We start from the raw sequence: 14,747 nt of genomic DNA on the forward strand, positions 1-14,747 counted from the left end.
CTTGCCATTTATAACTTTATGTTGTAAGATTTGTTTTTGTTTTATTTTGGATTATTTGTTTTTGGTTTTCAGTTTGTGGTCTTTTTATATGTGTATACTCATGTCTCACCAACTGTATTATAACTTACTACTGGCCAAAATCATAATTGATACTTATTTTGCCTCCTTCACATCACCCCTTCCAACACCTAATACAGTGCCTCATACATTGTAAATTCTCAACAAATATATGTGGATTGACTGAAATAAAGAGTTATGCTGGCCCATCCCTATGAATCCAAAGGCACAAACCTCCCCAAGGAATACAGCCACACAAATGACTTAGACAGAAAATGATGTTTGCTGGGTCTCTGAAAATAGCTTTTTTTATTAGTTAATTAGCAGCTGGAACTAATTGCTCTCTGGAGGTTCTTAAATGGCAAAGAAAATGGGAACGACCATGAAAGAGGCATGCATCAACCAATGAAATGATAAGATATACAGTTTGAAGAATGCAGCCTTAGAAGGTGATGACAGTGTGTTGGGGAAGCTTCAGTCATCTGCCAGGAGTTAAGCATCTTGGTTGGCCAGAGGTCTCAGGAGACACCAGAAATTTTATCTGCATTTGAATTCCCATCTGTTCCAATGAAGACTTCAGTACCGGCCCATCGGGGTGCAAGGTGTGCATGGCACACAGACAGTCCGGGGTACACAGACAGTGCGGGGTACACATGGGGTACAGGAAGAGGAAGTGGTACATGGATTGCAGGGCAGTCTGCAGTAGAAAACATCATTTGGGTTGGATTTAATAGAGAAGCAAATGATTACTACCTAATACAGGTAAAGACAAAAAGTGATCTCAATTCAATAAGCTTTTATCAAGTACTTAATACATGTCAGTGTCTATGTTATATGTCTGGAATATAGAGACAAAATGAAAAACAGCCCCAGTCTTTGGGGAGCTTACATTGCACTAAAGGGACAGATTGAATGACAGGGGTTTGAGGTATGTAATTTCATTGTTGTAGGGAACTCTCAATAAGGAAGCTTCCACTTTAGAGCCTTAGTTGTCTGGGACAATGAGAAGTTAAGTGACTTGCCCAGGGTCACATAGTCAATATGTGTTAAAGGCAAACCTTGAACCTGATTGAGTTAAAAAAATTGCCCTTGTGCTTGACTGCACAACTGAAACCAAACAGGACATCCAGAGCAAACCATTAGAAACATTCCAAGAAGCCTCTTTATCTGGGTTCTTATTAGCCAGCAATTATTTGATGATGCACATCTATTTTTAATTATTAGTTTTTTCTTGTGTATGTCTATAATGACTTCCTTATAAAATCCAGCCTATGCTCCTTTAATTGGAGAGAAAATCTGTTTTCTCAGGCTCTGAACAATGTGTATAGTCAAATATTGTTTCTAATATAATCCCCCATCCCTTCTGCCTGTTCGTCACTCTGCATCACAGTCAAGAGAAGTTTCCATGACAATTATAGGTCCCCACTGACCGTAGGCCCTGGTTTCTCATTAGTGTTTTGTGGTTCAGTTGTTTCGGTCATGTCTGACTCCACTTGGGGTTTTCTTGGCAGAGATACTATAGTGATTTGCCATTTGTTTCTCCAGCCTATTTGACAGATAAGGAAACTGAGGCAAACAGGGTTAAGGGATTTTCCCAGGGTCACTTAGCTAGTAGGTGTCTGAAGCTGGATTTGAATTCAGGAAGATGAGTCTCCAAACTCTAGGCCCCATGCTCTATCCACTGAGCCATGTAACTGCCCTATCTACTATCTAATATAACATACAATTTTGCATAGTTCATTTATGATTCACAATATCTTTAGGAGAGAGGTAGGGTAGATATTGTTTCCATTTTATAGGTAAGGAAACTGAGGCTCAGAGAGCTTAAAGAAAGTTGCCCAAAGTCACACAACCAGTGAATGGGTAGGGCCAGAACTAAAAACCAGCTCTTTTATCTTTTCTTTCCTGGGACTACATTGACTCAGCAGCATCACGTCAACCCATGACAAGGAAGTTAGGACTCTAGGTTTGGAATATCCACATAAAAAAACATGACCTTTGTTGTCTCTTACAGCATACCAGCAATATGTGTAGCATTAGAAAGTACACTAGATTTGGAGTCAGAAGAGCTGGGTTCAAATCATGACTCTTGTCACTTACTATTTGGATAAGTCACTTCTCTAGATAACAGTTTCCTCAGTTAAAAAATGGCAGGGTTGGAAGAGATGTCTTAGTTCTGTGGTCTTATGACTCAATGAACTATTTTCTCAGAGGAAGTTTAAGCTGTTAGTTCATTAGATATTTAAACCCTGATTGCTTTCTGTGTTCTTTCCTCCCCTCTGCCCACTAAAGACAGTTGACCCACTTACTTGCAGTCTTCACTCTCCAGAAGACTGTGATATGTGGCAATCTCACATTCCAGGCGGGCCTTGACATCTAAGAGAACTTTATACTCTTGGTTCTGCCTCTCCAGGTCACAGCGAATGTCAGCCAACTGGGACTCCACATTAGTGATCATACACTGCATCTGAGCCAGCTGGGAGCTGTAGCGGGCTTCTGTTTCATTTAGAGTGTTTTCCAGAGAACTTCTCTGTAAAAAAGGAGAGATATGACTGGGAGAGGTAGGACTATTTCCATATTGTAAATCAAAACCAGAAGTCAAGGTCTTTTGTCATAGAAAATGATCCCTCAAAAGCCCTATAGATACCAAGGTAGCAACACTTGTGATGGCAAGAAATAGGGGGAAATTGGGTACCCATCAATTGGAGGATGGCTGAATGACCATGGTATATGCATGGAACAGAACAAGAAATTACAACTAGGAAGAATTCAGAGAAGCTTAGAAGACTTGTATGAACTAACACAAGGTGAAATAAAGAAAACTAGGAGAACATGCACAGTGCTCAAAACAACATTGAAAATCAGTAAAATTCAGATCTTTGATTCCAAAAGATAGATGTTGAAACATCAGTGGAGAAGTGTTAGTCTACCTCCAGTTTGGGACATATGCCATCAGACACAGCCAATCTTTCTGTGTCTTTTGTTTAACTTTACTTAAACATTGGGTAGCTAGGTGGCACAGTGAATAGACTGCCAGACCTAAAGTCAGGAAGACTCAGCTTTCTGAGTTCAAATTCAGCCTCAGGCACTTACTAGTGGTGTGACTTTGGGCAAGCCACTGTTTGCCTCAGTTTCCTCATCTGTAAAATAAGCTAGAGAAAGAAATGACAAAACACTCCAGTATCTTTGCCAAGAAAACCCCAAAATGTTCTTAGTAATGATGTCAGTCACCAAGCAATGGTCCAATGAATCAGATACAACTTAAATGACTGAACAACAACAAAAGATTGGGTCAGAGGGTAGAATTGGTAGCAACAGATGGAATCTGCAGAGGTTGAGTTCACTTTCACATAAGCAAGAGTGTGCTTATGACTATACTCAGCTTGGACAGGCTGGAAAGAAAACAACTTAAATTTTTAGCACCTTCAAAACCAGCAAGCTATAAATCAGGGCTTAATTTATTGTTTTACTGATTATCTAGATTTAAGAAAGTGGTGGAGAAAATGTTAATAAATGCAGATTAAACTTAAAAGCACAGGTGCAGTACTTTTTTTTCTGGAAACTCAGTTGTTAAACATTCAACAGCATACCTCTGCACATAAGGCACAACATCCTGTCCGTTAGAATTGTTTAAAATTGGAACAGACAACCACTGAAAATGGGTAGCTAGATATAGGAGTGACTAGAACCCTGGACTTGGAATCAGGAAAATATAAGTTCAAATCTGGCCTTAGATATTTACTGTGTGACCCTGGACAAGTTACTTCATCCCGTTTTGCCTCAGTTCTTCATAAATAAATGTAAAATGGGGACACACCAGAGAGGGAAATGGCAAACCACTCTAGTATCCTTGCCAAGAAAACCTCAAAGAGTCAGACATGACTGACTGACTTAACAACAACCATAGGAAGTAGCAGAATCCCCCTTGCTGGAGGTTTTCAAGCATGATACAGATGACTAACCATTTGTCAGTGATGGTATAAAAATGGTTTTTGGCCAGGTACAAATTGCAGTATAGTCCAATGGGTAGAGAGCTGAACCTGAAGTCACAGGATCTTAGGAATATAGATGAAGAAATGAAAGGGATCTCACAATCCATTTAACTCTATCCTCTCATTTTACAGATGAGAAAACTGAGGTACAGAGAAGTTAAATCACTTACGCAAGGTCCCACAAGTGGAATGTAACAGAAATGAAATTCAAACCCAACTTCTCTGATTCCAGAGTCAGATTTCAGCATGACTTGGGTTCAAGTCCTGCCTCTGACACTCGCTCTATGACCAGACAAGTCACTCTCTGAGAGGGAATTGGGACTCAGAAAGATCTGTTCTTTGTGATGATGTCAGTCACCAAGCAGTGGTCCAACTCCTCAAGTCTGAGCAAGGAGAGGAGATAGAAATTAATCCCCTCATCTCTAAGAATAAACTTTTCTGAGCTCTATTTTCTTCATCTGTAAGACAGGGATATTAATATGTGCAATACCCACCTCTCAGGGTCATTGTGAGGTACAAATTATCTAGAGGGAGTGGAGTACACAGTTTTGTATAAATGCCACTTAGGAATATATGATCTCTGAGGTCTCTTTCAACTCTGATATTCTGTGATAGATCTTTAGAAAACTCAGTCGGTCAAAGAATATTTATTAAGTGCCTGTTACGTGTCCAGAGTAGTTAGGTGGTACAGTGAATAGAGTACCAACCCTGGAGTTAGGATGACATGAATTCAAATCCAGCCTCAGATACTAATCATGACTTTGGGCAAGTCACTTAACCATGTTTGCCCCAGTTTTCTCATCTGTAAAATGAGCTGAAGAAGGAAATGACGAATCATTTTGATATCTTAGCCAAGAAAATCCCAAATGGCATCACAAAAAGTTGGACATCACTGAAAATGACTGAACTACAACATGTATTCAGATGCTAAAAGTCAAATTAGATTGGGGTACTTAACCTGTGGTCCATGAACTTGTTTTTTAAAAATATTTTGATGACTGCATTTCAACATAATTGGTTTCCTTTATAATCCTGTGTATTGTTTTTTTTTTACACTTAAAAACTCTATTCTGAGGAAGGGTCTTTAGGCTTTTTCAATCTGCCAAAAGGGTCTGTGATACACACACACACACACACACACACACACACACACACACACACACAATTATGGCCCCCTAGGCTAGATTAACATCTCAACTGTCAGAAGGTTTGGGTGAGGGCTAAGGATTGATTTCTATCTCCTCTTTTCTTTCCAACATGGAGAACTAAACCACTTCTTGGTGACTGATACCATCTGTAAGAACAGAGAACTTAATTGAATAGGTAATGGGACATGCATACACTTGTCTGCTGCCTGGTGAGATGTTGTTTTCAACATTTCTCAAGAGGTGAGAGCCCCAGCTGTACTCACCATGCTATGCTGGGCCTGTAGCTCAATCTCTAGAGCATTAATGGCACGCCTCAGATCAATAATGTCTGACTGGTAGCCCTGGAGCTGCTCTGAGCTTGTGGTCACTTGCTGGTTAAGTTCCTCCATCTGAAACCCAAGGAGACACAGGGCACTTGAAAACACCATTGTTCTCTTCTCAAGGACATTGGAAGCAGCCCAAGTGGCCCCTGGGAGAAACTCACCTGAGCATTGAACCACTCCTCCACATCTCTGCGGTTGTTCTCCACCACCGTCTCATACTGACACCTCATCTCTTCCAGCATCCTGTTCAGGTCAACAGGAGGAGCAGCATCCACTGCAATGTTGAGCCGGTCCCCAAGCTGACAGCGAAGGGTATTGACTTCCTGCAAAGACACAAAAGTTCCAGAGCCAAGTATACAGTCCCACAAAGTACTGACTCTTCTCCCTTAAAGAGATATCATGATGCTTAAGGAAAAACGTGCTATATTCAAACAAAGAAGTAGAATATAAGCTCTGTGAGGGCAGGCACTGTTTCCTTTTGTTTGTATCCCCTGTGATTTCATTTTGTAGAGAACTCCCATTATGGAAATTCTCTCCACTCATGCAGTTGACAATTTGACTAACTTATTCATGGATTTCATCAGTTTCCATAAGTTCAGTCATCATCTCCACGCTAAGGGTCCTGAATCACCAAATGCTTTTTGTTCATCTTGAACTAGATGTCCCATCAGCATCTAAAATTCAACATGTCCAGAACAAAACTCATTATCTTCCCCTCCCCTAGACCATTCTCTTTCCCAAACTTTCATATTGCTGGCAAAGACACTACCATCTTCCCAGTTATCTAAACTTACAACCACTTCAGCTGTCCGATCTTTTGCCAAATATTGCCACATCTACCTTCACAACATCTCTTGTTCTCATCCCCTTCTCTCCATTCCCGTAGTCACAACACTCGTTCAGACCCTTACCTCTAAAGTAAATAGTAAGAGTCTTCTAATTGTCTCCCAGCCTCATCTCTTCCCATTTCAATCCATCCTCCACTCAGCTGCCAAGATGACTGCTCTAAAATGTATGTCTGACTGTATCACACATCTTCCCCCTCCCCATGAGCTTTATTGGCTCCCTATTACCCTGAGGATGAAATATAAAGCCTTCTATTTGTCATTCAGAGCTCTTCATAATCTTGTTCCTTTCTACCCTCCTACCTACATTTTACTCCCCTACTAGAGCATTAGTTCTTAGAGATCAAGGATTGTTTTTACCTTTTATTGTATTCCCACCACAACACAGTGCATGGCATATAATAAGTTCTTAATAAATATTTTTGACTAATTGTCTGTATTTTATATTTTTATAATATTCCCTAGGACATGAAGAGCTTAAGTGAATAGCCCATGACCAAGTAGCCAGGATAATTTGAACTCAGGTCTTTCACTCTCCAAGGCTAATCCTCTATATGGTATTCCATACTACCATGTGTAAACTCAATCCATAGAATCAAACATGGTGCCTTGCACATAGTAAGTGTTTAATAAATGCTCCTTGAATTGAATTAAAATAGTACAAATACAAGAATATGTATGTGCCTTAGTAAAATATCTCAGATATTTTGTACATCTTACAATTATTTTGAATGGGACTTTCCACTTGAAGTCCATACAGGACTTAACATGGAGATAACTGAATCTATAGAAACTGATAAGATAAAAAACCGAGCTATAAACTACATCAGTGAAGAGAGTTTCCATAATGGGAATTCTCTGCAGAGATGAGATAACAGGCACTGGGGATAGAAAAATGAAAGGAAAAATTCCCACTTTCAAAGATCTTACATTTTAATCCTTTGTTATATTTCTTGTTTTTTTCTCCTGGGTTCACTCTTGCTGTAATAGAAATCAGTGCTGAAATAGAATTTTGATTTTCATGAGGTTACTTTGTATCATGCTATTTTGCTGACATCTTTAAATGTCTGAATTAGTCTCTTTGCTGATAAAATATAATGTCATCAGAAAAAAAGTGATAGTTTCATCTCCTCTTTTTGTAGCATTTGTAGAGTTGAATTGAAAATTTAAAAAAAAAAACAGCTTGATGACTTTTATTTGGACCTTTGGAGGTAAAGTCCTATGAGTTATTCTTAATCGGCTTTCTGAATCTCTGCTAACTCATGATTTCTCCCAGGGAAAAAAAAAGTCACTGTGAATAGTCCTGATGAGAAGCATAGGGCAACTAAGTGGTGCTGTGGATAGAACACCAGGCCTGTAGCCAGGAAGATTCATCTTCATGAGTTCAAATCTGGCCTCAGACACTTACCAGCTGTGTGACCCTAAGCAAATCACTTAACTCTGTATGCCTCAATTTCCTCATCTATAAAATGAGCTGGAGAAGAAGATGGCAAACCACTCCAGTATCTTTGTCAAGGTAACTCCAAATGAGGTCATGAAGAGTCAGACACAACTGAAAAACAACTCAAAGAAAAGCACCAGGCTATACTTAGTTTTCAAGGACTAAGGTTGGAGAGCACCACCCACTCAAACAGAGAGCAGAGGACTATATCTCAGGGTGATTTCTGCACTAAGTGGGAGGTCTACTTCAAGCCTGAGACTTCATTATTCTGTGGACCAAATACAAGTCTGCTCCCAGCTCTGGCTCCAAAACAGAGGAAGTTGCCTCTAATAGAGTCTTTAGAGGAAGTCCAGGTACTTAATATTGGTCCTTAGGGTGAGTTTCTCTGCTCAACCTTGTTAGACTAGAATGATTCATGTTAATGTTATGCTCTCTGGGAGGGCTCAGTAAACTCTTGATGACTGACTGTTATTTCTCAGGCAAACTCTGAGTAAAGACTGGCCAGAATTTATAGTAACTTGTTAAATTTTCATCCTGATTGCTTCTGCCCTGGGCAGGGGATAGGAATTCATTTAACCTCACAAAGGAAACAGAAAACTCTGGGTATTTGGGCTTTCTTACTGCTGGTAGCACCCTCAGATTACCCTCTATCTACCATATACATATATATATACATATATATATATATATATATATATATATATATATATATATATATATATATATATCTGGCATGTACCTGATAATGTATTTGTTCTCTCTTCCACTAGAATGTATGTTCCACAAGGTTTGTCTTACTTTGTACCCTCCAGTGATTAACACAGTTCCTGACACAGAGGAAGCAATTGGTCCAGTACAAAATAGATACAAGAAGGTCTGCACTCAGAGCTGGTGAGGTGCGCCAACTGCTCATAGTCAACTCCGGCCAGAGGATCATGAGCTTGGAAACCAGAAGGTAGTGTGGTACAGACAGAAAAGAGCATTAGACATGGACTCAGAGGATCTGGGTTCAAATCCCAGTTCTGAGGCAGCTAGGTGGTATAATGGATAGAGTTCTGGTACTGGAATCAAGAAGACCTGAGTTCAAAATGGACCTCAGATGCTTACTGGCTGTGTGACCCTGGATAAGTCACTTAACCTTTATTTACCTCAGTTTTCTCCTCTGAGAAATGGGCATAATAATAGCACCCAACTCCCAGGCTTGTTGTGAGAAACAAATGAGATAACATTGTAAAGTTCTGAGCAAAGTGCTTGCCACATAAAAAGTGCTATATAAATAATAGTTAATAATAAATAGTTATTATTATTGTCACTCACTACTTGTGTAATCATGGGACAATCATCTATCCTCTCTGGGTGTCAGTTTTCTCATCTGTAAAATGATGGACATCTAGGGTACTCTGATTAAAGATCACCTAGCCCAATTCCCGTATCTTTAAGGGTCAGAAAGGTAGGACACCTGCCCAAAAGCATCCCTCATGTTTTACCTGGGATGTCAAAGGGGCTTACCTCTTCATGATTCTTCTTGAGACAGAGCAGCTCCTCCTTCAGTGACTCCACCTGGGCCTCCAGGTCAGCCTTGCACAGAGTCAGTTCATCCAGGATCCTCCGCAGGCCATTGATGTCGGCCTCCACCAGCTGGCGCAGGGACACCTCCGTCTCATACCTACACATACAGAACAGACTCAGGGACTGAACAGATGAAGCAGCATTTAACCTCCCAGAAGGAATGAGACACCCAGAGTTTTTCCAGTCCCTGTAGAATAGCAAGCCGGCACAGTGGGGAAGGCAGTCATCTATTTGGTTCTTGACTCATCCCAACTCACTTGGTTCTGAAGTCATCTGCAGCCAGCTTGGCATTATCAATCTGCACAACCATCCTGGCATTCTCTGCTTTGGTGCACAGAACCTGGGGAGGACGGGCATAAATAACAAATTGACAGTGGAATCAGTATCAGGAAAAGCCTAGGACTCAGCAGAAGTGCATTCCCTCTGACAGAAAATTTCCCAAAGCAAGAGAGTTCCAGGAAAACCACCTTGAAGAACTTTGGGATATTTCATGAATCTCAGGTTACTGGAGAACCAGATTTTGATTTCATAACTTCATGAGAAGAAACCATGTGATTATAGATGGCCAACCTTACTGTCAGAAAGACTGTTTGAGCTCTGACTGTTGACAGATGTTGACTGTCCCAACCTCTCATTGACCAGGGCAGTTCTCTAAGATTACAAATTACAGAGGAGTTGCCCACACAGTGAAGGAAATTCCCACACCAGAAGTTCCCTATAATTATTACATTATAGATTTAGACAAAGAAAAATTCTGCTCTTCATTTTTTATATACTTAGTAAAGTGTCAGGAAAAGAGAAATTCATAGAATTTTATAGTTAGAAGGAAACTTAGAAGTCATTGAAATGTCCCTACCATGTTGCACGGAACCTTGGGATCTTAGTCTCCACATTCATAACTGTACTTACTACTAGTAGCAGTACTAACGTTTCTACTTTACTTCAAATAATAAAAGTAAAGTTTTACAATACTCCTGTGTGGTGGCAAGTTCAAATATTACTACCCCCATTTTACAAATAAGGAAACTGAGTCTCAGAGAAGTTTAATGACTTTCCCAAGGTCACACATCTAGTAATTGTTAGTGCTAGGGTTCTTTTCTGAAAGCGCAATGGTCTTTCCACTATGCAATGCTGCCCCTCACTGACTCAGAGTGTGGGGCTTCAATGGATAATCCCCAGGATTCCTTCCGGTTCTAACTTTCTACAAGATTAGGATTTTATCACATCTGACCCCACCCCTTCACTTTACCGAGGAGGAAACAGAGGCACAGAATGATATGATTTGCCCGGGTTTATGTAGCCACTCAGCAATAAAGCCAGGACCGGAATCAAGCTGCTCCAGTGTACTACCAATAAGACAAATATCCCATAACAGGACACAGTGCCGCTCTCTGGGCACACGTCTTTCTTCTTCATATGTTAAACTATCATCACATGGAATCCAGGATGCCCTTTTGGGGTATGAAATCATAGGACCTTAGCTTTAGAACTGGAAGACACCTTAGGAGCCATCTGGCCCAACCCTTCATTTTACTTATAAGAGAACTGGGCCCACGGGGACGATGGTGACGATACTCAGAGTTCAGTTCTGTCCAGCTCTTTGTGGCCCCACAGACCACAGCACTCCAACGCTGTACACGTGGGGTTTTCTTGGTAAAGATACTGGAGTGATTTGCCATTTCCTTCTCCAGTGAGTTAAGGCAGAGGTTAAGTGACTTGCCCAGGGTCACATAGCTAGTAAGTATCTGAGGACAGATTTGAACCAAGATCTTCCTGATTCCAGGCCTGGTGCTCTACCTACTGAGACATCTAGCTGCTAATAATAATAGCAATAGCTAACATTTAAATAGTGCCTACCATATAGAAGACACTGTGCTAACTGCTGTACAAGTATTATCTCATTTGACCCTCAACAACCTTGAAAGGTAGGGGATATTATTATCCCTATTTTACAAATGAAAAAACTGAGGCAGACAGAGGTTAAGTGACTTGCCTAAGGTCACACAGCTAGTACATATCCCAGGGCAGATTTGAATTCAGGTCTTCCCAACACCAAGCACAGACCTGTATCCACTATACCATCTATTTGCCTCCAAACCAAACTGACCTACCCAAGATCACCCATTTAATAAATGTCAGAGCTGTGATTTAAACCCATGTGCTTTAAAACTAAATGAAATATCCTTTCCACTGTACCACACAGCCTCTATGGTGATATACACATGCCTCCCTGCAATTAGTTGATGACTTGGTTCACCAAGAATTAGCCATTACCTTCTGCTGGAGTTCTTCAATAGTCCTGAAATAAGACTGATAATCAGGACATATGGTGGGCATTTGAGATTGGCAGGTTTCTTGAATCTTGCTTTCCAGATTGGCATTCTCTTGTTCCAGCTGGCGCACTTTCTCCAGGTAGTTGGCCAGGCGATCATTGAGGAGCTGCATGGTCTCCTTCTCATTGGCATTGAAAATGCCATCACAGTACCAGTTGCAACCCCCCACAGAACAAGGGATGCTGCAACTTCCTGGTAAGGAGCAGGATGGATGACAGCTGCTCGGCCGACAGGGAGATGACAGGTAGGTCTTAGGGAGGCAACTGGTTGGCCGGTAGGTGGTAGGCAAGCAGACACCGGGCACATAGCCCATGGGCTGGCAGATGTAGGACGTGAAGACCTCCGGTCTACAGCTCATGCTGGTGGAGCAGACTGAGGCAGCCCTGGTACAAGCCTTGCCAGTCCCCAGAGAGCCAGTGGCAGTGACACAACAGTTAGATGTCATGGTATGAGGTACCTGTTTGGCTGGTGTCTACTCAACTTAATCTTCTAAAAGCCTTATATACTACGGAGGATAGAGAAGAGGGGGCGTCAATCATGAAAGTTCCTGGGTGATATTGTTTGTGTTTAGACTCAGCACCCAAGGAAGCTAGTAATTAATTTGTTACTTAATTTCCGGAGGTTCCATTGCTCATAAAATATCCTAGGCTTGTCATTTAAGCAGAGAGGACTCGGAGCTCTGACTATTGATAGTCAGAGTAAGAGCTTCTGGACACATCTTCAAAGGCTGGAATGACCCTCATTACAAGGGTGGGGCATCACCCACCTTCCTAGCCCCCTGGCAAAGATGGACATGGCCCCCGCCTCTTCAGGGCCCTGGGAAAGCTTTCAGTCAGGTAGCACACTGATCATTGCCCATAAAAAGGGCATGCTGAAGACCTCTTAAGACAGAATAGTGTGGGAGGAAGAAGTTATAATGAAACTGAGATTGAGAAAATGTAAATGAGACAAGGGAGGAAAGAATAGAATGGACCAGCGGAGGATGGAGAGGCTCTTAACAACCTCCTTCAATGTGGGAGAAGAACTATGTTAGGCAGGACAGAAACAAAGACTTATGAGAACAGTGGGGACATCTGTCCAGTAGACTCCTATTGGGAATGGGAAGAGCTAAGGTTTCAAGCTTGGAGAAACAGCCAAATATTATGGGAAAGGACTTGCCACCAGAACACCTACTTTTGCTTTCCAGTTGATGAAAAAGAAAGACAAGCCAAACATTTAACAACTGGCTTTCTAGAGAGAAAAAAATCACCCACAACATAGCTTAAAGTTTAATCTGAATTATTAAAATTTTCTTCATTACTTTCTTAAATCTAGACAATCAACAAAATAGATCAAGTCCTGATTATAACATTTGAATATTTTTGAACATTTGACACAATTGAACATTTCCAAGGTATAAATGCTCACGCTGAAAATTTAACAGTTGGCTTTTGCTAGCTGGTTCAAGCTGGCTCCAGCACAGCCCTGGATATAGGGAACTTTAGGAAGAGAGAAAGACAGCTCACAAGAGATTCTCCCTCCACCTTAAAGGAGCAGCCTTCCTGTAAGTGAAGAGCTATCTTATCATATGAAAGATTAGACTTATTCTACATGGCCCCAAAGGATAGAACTGGCACAGAAGTAACAAGGTAGAAACTGCGATCTGACTTCAGATCAATCTGAGAGTGAATTTCCTACCAATTAGAGCTGTATAAAAATGAAATGGGATACCTCATAAGATAGTGAGTTTCCCATCACTAAATGTGTTCAAGCAAAAGCATGATAAATAGTCAGAGACATGATATAAGAAATCCATTTATCAGGAAGAAAGTCTCCTCTAGATCCAAGTCCAAAATTTTAAGATGCAAATAGAATAAACGAACATCCTCAGAATAGGCAGCATTCCCTGATGTAACATTAGTCAAGGAATGAAGTCAGAGAATTGTTATTGTTCAGTCATTCCTAACTCTTCATGATTCCATGGACATAGCACCCCAATGTTGTCCATGGAATTTTCTTGGCAAAGATACCAGACTGATTTGCCATTTCTTTCTCCAGTGGATTAATGCAAATAAAGGTTAAGTGATTTTCCCAGGGTCAGAGAGCTAGTAATTGTCTGAAATTGGATTTGAACTCAGATCTTCCTGACTCCAGGTCCATCACTCTATCCCCTGAGCCACCTAGCAGTTAGAGAATAGGTGTCTCTAATTACAAAATGGAAGAATTCTAGATTGACAATAAAGATATAAGTTTGACCATAACACTGCAGGCAACCTAGGAATAGCAGTGGGGTTACTGCCTGAAAAGTCAGATCCATAGAATGCTAGGCCTGATCCAGTGGCCAAAATATTGGATCTTGGAACCACTATAGACCTGACTGAGCAAAATTTCCAGAGTAATAAAGGAATCTTGGGGGAAAACAGAGAACAATGAGAAGAAAATCAAATGGCAGAGACACCTGTCTGGATTCATCACAGAAGAAGGGAGGCTATTCCTAGAAAGAAAAAGTCCACTGGTTTCAAAACATTTTATGACTGAACCAAACTGATTTAGAAAGAAAAGATATCATGGAAATACAAGGTAGTTCAAAGACTGCATAGAGGTAGATGGGAAATGGTTGGACACCCCTCTGGACAGGCCTTCCACATCAGTGTTTGGTGGGACCTCAATCCAAATAAACATTAAACAACTCTATGGAAGCAAAATACCAGTTTAGTTTGTTTGCTGGAGAAAGTGGAGTGAAGGAGAGGAAGTCAAAGAACGCAGAAACCTATTAAAAAGCCCTTGGGAAGAAATGCTGGTGAAAATCTGGGAACATAGATAAATGGATTCCCATCATAGATCTGTAGCTGGAAAGAGTCTGAGAGTTCTGATTTGGGGAGGCAACAGAGCACAACGGAAGGGATTTTTATATTCAAGTTGGAGAATCTAGGTACATATCCCACTTCTGGCTCTTCCTACCTGTGTGACCTTGGGTGACCTTCCTGGATCTCAGTTTCTTCATCTGTAAAATGAAGGCGTTGAAACAAAGCCTCTAAGGTCCCATCTATGATGTGAAAT

The 14,747-nt window shown here is 40.9% G+C and overlaps 1 protein-coding gene across 1 annotated transcript; it reads right to left on the reverse strand.

Annotated features, from left to right (window-relative positions):
* Positions 1–333: 333 nt before the first annotated feature.
* Positions 334–12,153, reverse strand: KRT32 (keratin 32). Its single transcript, XM_072646429.1, has 7 exons — positions 11,650–12,153; positions 9,633–9,715; positions 9,316–9,472; positions 5,682–5,843; positions 5,461–5,586; positions 2,367–2,587; positions 334–754 (listed from the first exon to the last, which is right to left on the reverse strand). Exons 1-7 carry the CDS (start codon positions 12,151–12,153, stop codon positions 634–636), a joined length of 1,374 nt encoding a protein of 457 aa, XP_072502530.1. The 3' UTR covers positions 334–633.
* Positions 12,154–14,747: the final 2,594 nt, after the last annotated feature.

Source organism: Notamacropus eugenii, chromosome 2 (genome assembly GCF_028372415.1).
Source record: "Notamacropus eugenii isolate mMacEug1 chromosome 2, mMacEug1.pri_v2, whole genome shotgun sequence".
In the NCBI taxonomy this organism is placed as follows: Eukaryota; Metazoa; Chordata; class Mammalia; order Diprotodontia; family Macropodidae; genus Notamacropus; species Notamacropus eugenii.

Coding starts and splice junctions, on each gene's coding strand:
- KRT32 (XM_072646429.1), bottom strand. CDS start 12,153: ATGACATCTAACTGTTGTGTCACTGCCACTGGCTCTCTGGGGACTGGC. Junction 9,716..11,649: donor TTGAAGAACTCCAGCAGAAG/GTAATGGCTAAT, acceptor CGTCCTCCCCAG/GTTCTGTGCACCAAAGCAGA. Junction 755..2,366: donor CTGGAGAGTGAAGACTGCAA/GTAAGTGGGTCA, acceptor TTTCTACTGCAG/ACTGCCCTGCAATCCATGTA.